Raw genomic sequence first — 7,328 nt, 5'->3', positions numbered from 1 at the left:
AATTTTGAAATGGATGCCGAGCGAGCAGGAGGACGGAGCAAAACCTTTTTTTCTTTGCCACAAATGCCGCCGCCGTGCTGGTTGGGCTAACGGGGCCTCCTGGCAGGCCCAAGCCCAGTCGTAGAACCCTATATGGGCTTTCATCCGTCAGGTACCCCGTCTGGCCCGGTTAAGTCGGCCTCACTACCTCCAGCGCGGTGGGGCCCACTGTTTCTGCTCTGATTTCTCAAGCGTCCGGTGAAGCAGCAAGCGGCGGAGCGTCCCCGCTGCGGCAAGGGATGGCGTCGTGGGCGGAGCAGCTGCAGCGCGAGCTCGCCGGCCGCGGCCTCGCCGTCGCCTCCGTTCCAGGAAAGGGCCGCGGCCTCCTCGCCGCCCGCAGCTTCTTCCCAGGTAACTCCGCCCTCCCTCCCCTCGGCCGCAGCCGTTCTTTGCCCCTATACGCTGACCTGCCCGCGAACCGCTCGGCGAAATGCCCAGATGAATGGCACACGTAGATGTCGCTGAGATGGATGATACTAGTCCTTGAGTCGAGCTTGGCCTGCTGGTTTATGTATAATCAAGCTCATGAGGTGGGATTCTGCGACGGTTTTGCAGGGGAGGTCATTATTTGCCAGGAACCCTATGCTTCTACGCCCAACAGGATTTCGGTTGGATCGAGCTGCGACCACTGCTTCGCCTCCGGCAACCTGAGGAAGTGCTCGGTTTGTCGAGTAGCTTGGTACTGCGGGAGCGTGTGCCAGGTTCGGACTCTGCCCTTCGGTTGTTTCACGCCGTTGATGGGCAAATACATACTTCTGTGGTCATGCGTAAACATTCTTTGTGGTGATTATTATGCTTTCAGTGATGTCACTTCTTTCAGTGAATTTTTGTTATTGCATAGAAAGAAGAATGGAAGCTTCATCAACTTGAGTGTCAAGCCATCTCAGCGCTCACAGAGGAAAGGAAGAAGATGCTTACTCCTACAATCCGTTTGATGGTGCGGCTTATACTAAGAAGAAAACTGCAAAGCGAGAAGGTATTGGCTGGTTTGGTCTATTCCTGACAAAAACTTTCTGTACAATGCCTCTGTATTTTCAGTGCATCATTGTTGGCTGCATCCTCTTAGCTTGATACTACTTGTATTTCCAGGCCATTCCATCTTCAGCAACAGATAACTACGATCTGGTGGATGCGCTGGAGTCCCGTATCCTGCCCTCTTGACACATGATTCATGATAAATTATAAAGATTATGATTTGAGAGTGTTGGATTGACTTCGCATGAATAGACATCTCGAAGGTTGATGATAATCAATTGGTCCTCTATGCTCAGATGGCCAATCTTGTGCAGCTGATTCTCCCTTCAATTGAACTTGATCTTAAGGAAATCGCACATACTTTTTCTAAGGTAATGCCCAATTGCCCATAATATGTTTTTCCTTAGGTTCGTAAATGTTTTAACTGCTATAGTAGACGGAGATTCAAATTAATTATGTGATGCATTATGCTGATGAAAACAGCTGGTTTCAGGTGTTATTGTGAGTGTTTGGTGCCCTTGTGTTTCTCTGCCCTGATAGCTTTTTAATTTCTGAACGTTGAGATCGAGTGTTTGGTCTGAACCCCTCAGAGATGTCCTAGAACTTGCTAATCCTGACAGATCTCGAAAAGGGTGGCGGCACTAGAACCAAATCTACATGCACATCAAAACTTTCTATCTTAGCCAAGCTAGCACCCCCGCCCCGCCTTGTCCTCCCTTGTTAAGTCCTAATTTCCTGATATCTCAAGTAACCAAGGACTCGTATGGTCTTGTTTGAGTAGAGTAAAATCAGGTCTATACACTTCCTGTGTAGATAAACTAGCATGCTACTGGAGAAAAGACATGTGTTCTCCAAATATTGTGAAATGAGCCCTTTTTGTAAATCGAAAAGCACACTTTACAGTTAAAAAAAATCTGTAGTTCTTTCCGCAAGTACATATACATTCTTACTAACCTGTAAAATTTGATAATATGTTTATTTGAGGGCTACACAAAAAAGACCAGTATGTGGATCTATAATAGATGCTATTCGGTATTATAGATCCACGCATTTGTTGTTTCTGCACCCCACAAATGAAACCAGTTATTATTATTTTTTTACATCATGTAGATCACATCTATAGGTACATGTGGAATTGTTTTCAAAAAAATTATGAAACTTTGAAATATGATTTTTTTTTTAAAAAAAATTGGGACACAAGGGACCTGGGAGCTAAAACACCTCTCTCATGTTGTCGTAATACTTATTCTACCCCAGTTATACATTTTGCTGTGTTGTTCGGTCATTGGTATCAATAGTTTGGACCATACCAACGAAGAGTATAGAAACACAAGGGCATCCAAACTCAATATTTTGAACTTGATCTGAAGGAAATTGCACATACTTTTTCTAAGGTAATGCCCAATATTTTGATAGCAAAGCACTAAATTAAAGTGTGTGTCTGCCTAGACCATGGCCATGTTGAGATCGAGTGAATGCTCGGATGGTAGCTATGCCTCATAAGGTGTGAACTCCAACCTTTCGTTGTCGCATTTCTGGGTGCCTGACTCTTCTTTATTATAAGGGCACTGAGGGGCATCTTCCCCTTGAATTATTGAACTTTGTTTTAGAGCATGGCCATTTTCTGTAATTCTAGTCCTTTGTGTGCACAGAAGTTGGCATTGTGTATTGTCACGTGCTTGAGATCTTAGCTGTAATTGGAAGCCTTAGACCCAACCCCCTGGGCTTGGGTAGTGCTGTGATTGCAGTGCACCCGACCCAAGTACAGGTGTGCAACTGTGGGAAGGGCCGGGTTCAGAGACAAATCTCCCTTTTCTTGTTAATTAGTTCTTGCTTGAGAATAAAACTGTGCCAAGTCCTTTTAAAGACTGGACCTAACAAAGTGATGTAATCAAACCTTAGCTTAACAAATGTAACTGGAAGTAAATATACTTACTTGGAAGGAAGCAAATAAAAGATAGCTCTATGTCGGCTTTCCCATCACCTGCAGTTTTGTTTCTTGTCCCTACCAACAGTAACTGATCAACTTACTGTGGGAGCTCTAGCCTTGTCGTGCCGGTGGTAGTAGTAGCACCACATGACACCTTATGATACATAACTTATTTATGAAATAAGTGTGAATGGTTTATTGTCTTCTACATGTGTGCAGTTCGCCTGCAATGCTCATACCATATGTGATCCTGAACTGAGGCCCCTTGGGACTGGACTGTTTCCTGCTATATCAATTATTAACCACAGGTGGTATCTGAGCTTTTGTTCACCTGTTTAGCATTTCTCTCAGATTTGATCATTTGTTAAATGTTGTATTTGTATTTACCCTTTTCTGGTATAAAGTTGTGTACCAAATGCAGTTTTGCTATTTGAGGGTCGGACTGCATATGTACGCGCGTTGCAACCCTTGAGTAGCAATACTGAGGTAAGGAATCTATTTTTTGGTCTTCTGCCTTCGTCATTCATTTGTTAATGTGCATGCTATGCTTTCTTTTTCTTTACATTTCCTCTCATTCTGGAGAATGTTGGATGCATATGCTTTGTCAGGTATCAATAAGTTATATCGAAACTGCAGCAACCACTTTGAAGAGACACAATGATCTCAAGCAGTACTTCTTCACCTGCACATGTCCCCAATGTATTAAGGTTTTCCATTCTGGTTCCCCGCTTTTTTTTCCCCAGGAAATTAACATTTGACAGGGGCATTAGTATGCACTAGCACCTTTGAGGTTCTACTAGTGCACTAGGCCACTAACAAACACATTTATAACATGTGAAAAATCCGGAAAGGAATCATGACACATATATGATATATATGTACCTTGCTACAAAATTTCAAGTCAGAGCTCTGTTACATTTTCGTCAATGTTACAGGATTCTGAGGAAGATGCTCTCCTGGAGGGATACAGATGCAAGGACCAAAAGTGTGATGGCTTTCTGCTGCCTGACTCGGGTTGGTTGGAAATTAGGAAAATAATAAATGAAGAGATGGAACAAAGAAAATTCTAAATCATAAGCAATCGTTCTTTATCTTACATTCTATATCTATTCAACATCTCTAGGAAAGAAGGCTTATACATGCCAGAAATGTAGCATTTCTAGAGATGAAGAAGAGGTAAAGAAGGTGTCAAGTGAAATATTACTGCTGTCTGACAAAGCTTCTTCGTTTCTTTCATCTGGAAGTATCCTTTGCTATCAATTTTTTCTGAAACAAATATATCTAATAAGCTTATGTTTTGTATTTCACAAAATTTGCGACCTTAAGAAGCAATATAGATAATAGTGAAGCAGGTTCAGTGTACAAGATCATTGAGCAGTTAGAACAGAAGCATTACCATTCTTTCTCGATCACTTTGCTTCACACACGTGAAACACTCCTGAAGGTATATTTCTAGCTTGTGTAGGAAAAACAATTATTTAAGGATGCACGACACATTTACTAGAATGACTGTATCATTAACTACTGCCCCCACTCACCCATGCACTTCACTAGATCTACTATCTCACCAGGCATACCATTGCTGCAGATATATATGGAGTTGCAAGATTGGCAGACTGCATTAATGTATTGCAGAATGACTATTCCAGTTTATGAAAGTAAGGCAACCTTGATCCTATTGTATTTAACTGGGAATATCTTATGCTATACAATTATATAATATATATTTTACAACATCATGGTTCTGAATTAAAGGGTTTGAATTCTACCAAACCATATTCTGACATCCGAGGTTAACTTCAGGAAAAACTTTGCATGTTTGTAAGAAAATTGTCTCAATCTCATGCCAGGAAGTGCTTTCCATCTGTTATCCCTATTCCTGTTTGATCTTGTTTTTTAGGCCTCTCGTTTTTTTTGTCTTAAAAGTTTGATAGGCTGAAACCTGTAGGGTTAATCCATAAAGAAATATACAGTGAAGAGTGGACTTAGGATGATCTGTTTTTGTCTTGTAAAGAAACAATTCATAGGTTGAAACCTGCTATTATGCTTCTTTTCATTGAAATTCCAAAACTAAACTTATTGATAGCACTTGCTAAAAATATCATCATCAGTGAACAAAAAGTGAGAACCCTGCTGTGATCATGATCAGTACAATAAGTATCTATGCTGCAACTGCTGCTGCATGATAACGTTGATATTTTTGGCCACAACCCACAGGCCGCATAGTAGCTGGTAGAACATTATATCAGCAAGGAAGGGCAAGGGCAAAAGTTTATATATAATCTTAACCGTTTGAAAGGACATTTGCAAGCGATACAATAAAAACTGCTGTCTGTTTTCATTGAAAAGAATGTTTTCTCAGTTTTTCATTGCTCTTATGTTAGCTCACTGTTTATGGCAAAACTCGATGTTTGCTAATGTTGTTGCACTTTCATCAGGAGTTTACCCACCTTTTCATCCAATGGTCGGACTGCAATTCTATACTTGCGGAAAGCTCGAATGGTAAGGGTTCATGTGTCATCTATGATGTCACATTAATCATTTGTGTGATTGTCTGATGCTAACTTTGGCACTGTTAGGATATGGACACGCCTTTTCAGCAACCCTAGCACATTTTGACACAAGGTTTTAGTTGTGATGGTCTTTCATATACTCCCTCCGTTTCTAAATATAAGCCTTTTTAGAGATTTCAATACGGACGACATACGGATGTGTATAGACGTATTTTAGAGTGTAGATTCACTCATTTTGCTCCCTATGTAGTCCATATTGGAATCTCTAAAAGGGCTTATATTTAGGAACGGAGGGAGTAGTAACTAAAATTCGCAAGTAGTCCCTATGTTTGTCTTCTGTCTAACACTGGCTCTCTGTTTTCTTCTTTCCTGACTGTTCCTTCTTTGCACCGCTGAACAGTGCTAACTAAAAGCTCCTCCATGCCATAGGTTGCTTGAGTACACGGAGGACGCTCTGAAATCGTTAACTAGGGCAGCAGATATACTTCGGATAACACACGGCACACAATCCCAGTTCATGAAAGAGCTATTTGGTAAGCTGGAGGAAGCGAGGGCAGAAGTTTCATTTAGGCTATCGTCTGGAGACGAGCAAATTTCATGAAAAGACGCAACTCACCGTGATGGCAAATAGGGATCGTCAAACTCAGGACAGTGGTATATGGTACTAAGGATAGCTCATTAGCACCCAGCAGACGATGCCTGAAGATGATGATACGGAGGATGCTGTGGTCATGATGAGATTGAAATCTGAGGTTTTGTTGAGGGAGGACACGCTCTACAAACAGCATGCCTTTGTCTGATGTAACATGGATAAGGTGTTGAGTTTAATGATGATGTAGCATTATTAGTTCCGTGGTTTCTTCTTTGGGCATTTCTCCTATCCAGGAGCTTGACTTTCTGTCCATAAGACCATAACTGAATCCGTCACATAGAGATTGCCTCATCAATCATCTTGCTAAAACAAGGTAGTAATATGGGAGGGAAGACTCTTGGAGTTGCAATTATGACCAACAAATGCATCTACTGAACTTCAACAGCGAAGAAGAATTATGACCAAGCGGCAAATGCATATACATTTCGTCGTCTACACATCTTATTTTTGTCGGTTCAAATGTGCTATCTGCTGATAGGGGCTAAGCGCAAACATTAATATTGACACGTCCTGTATTGCCCCAAGATGGGAAAAAGGAACATTTTGGGTAGTTGGTACCCTATTCTTCACGGTAGAGACTACTCCCTCCGTCCCAGAATATAAGAGCGTTTTTTACACTGGTGTAGTGTAAAAAACGCTCTTATATTCTGGGACAGAGGGAGTAGCATTTAGCTAGTATTATTACAACGGAACTCGGACCATCTTCAGCACAAACAAATCCCCCTTGTAGCCTCTTGAAACCCTACAAAAAAACTTGATTATATTTATTGTCATTCTGTAGTGATTAAGTTTGATCGTCTCACAGTCTATAAATCAGTACAAGTTGCTTTTACTTAGCTAATAGATGTCTCTACTATCTGGATATCAGGGCTCTTAATTAACTTACTGTACTAGTAACAAATATATTATGTACATCAAATGTGTATAGCAGGTAAATATCAGCTCTGAAGTTTATTTATTTATTTATGCAAATATTAAATCTTCTAATAGAAATAACAAGAACCTAAAACTATTTGTATATGGGATTAACTCATAAGGCAATAACATCAATCTACCTGTTTTTTCATATGGCATGAATAAGGTAGGAGCATTGCATACATAAAATTAGGGCTTTCTCTGTACCTGGATTCAGTGGCGGAGACAGGGGGACCATCAGCCCCCACCCCCCACCCCCCCCCCACCCCTAACAATAGGGATTTCATGCTAATTTGCTAAAGAA

At 41.2% G+C, this 7,328-nt stretch overlaps 1 protein-coding gene across 1 annotated transcript; it reads left to right on the top strand.

Annotated features, from left to right (window-relative positions):
* The first annotated feature begins 215 nt into the window (after window positions 1-215).
* Window positions 216-6,404, top strand: LOC119294774 (histone-lysine N-methyltransferase ASHR1-like). Its single transcript, XM_037573037.1, has 14 exons — window positions 216-390; window positions 595-740; window positions 881-1,015; window positions 1,129-1,183; window positions 1,267-1,385; window positions 3,164-3,252; window positions 3,349-3,430; window positions 3,553-3,651; window positions 3,880-3,958; window positions 4,068-4,187; window positions 4,282-4,388; window positions 4,533-4,602; window positions 5,383-5,446; window positions 5,887-6,404. Exons 1-14 carry the CDS (start codon window positions 279-281, stop codon window positions 6,056-6,058), a joined length of 1,449 nt encoding a protein of 482 aa, XP_037428934.1. The 5' UTR covers window positions 216-278; the 3' UTR covers window positions 6,059-6,404.
* The last annotated feature ends 924 nt before the right edge of the window (window positions 6,405-7,328 follow it).

The sequence above is a fragment of the Triticum dicoccoides genome, chromosome 4B (assembly GCF_002162155.2).
Source record: "Triticum dicoccoides isolate Atlit2015 ecotype Zavitan chromosome 4B, WEW_v2.0, whole genome shotgun sequence".
NCBI lineage: Eukaryota > Viridiplantae > Streptophyta > Magnoliopsida > Poales > Poaceae > Triticum > Triticum dicoccoides.
Note: the sequence above shows the minus strand (reverse complement) of the source record. Positions and strands in the feature narration are given on the sequence as shown.

Bases quoted from the DNA above. Each gene is read 5' to 3' on its own strand.
- LOC119294774 (XM_037573037.1), top strand. From the start codon at position 279: ATGGCGTCGTGGGCGGAGCAGCTGCAGCGCGAGCTCGCCGGCCGCGGC. The intron at 1,016-1,128 runs GTATTGGCTGGT...TTGTATTTCCAG, and splicing joins GAAAACTGCAAAGCGAGAAG to GCCATTCCATCTTCAGCAAC. The intron at 3,959-4,067 runs GTTGGTTGGAAA...CAACATCTCTAG, and splicing joins CTTTCTGCTGCCTGACTCGG to GAAAGAAGGCTTATACATGC.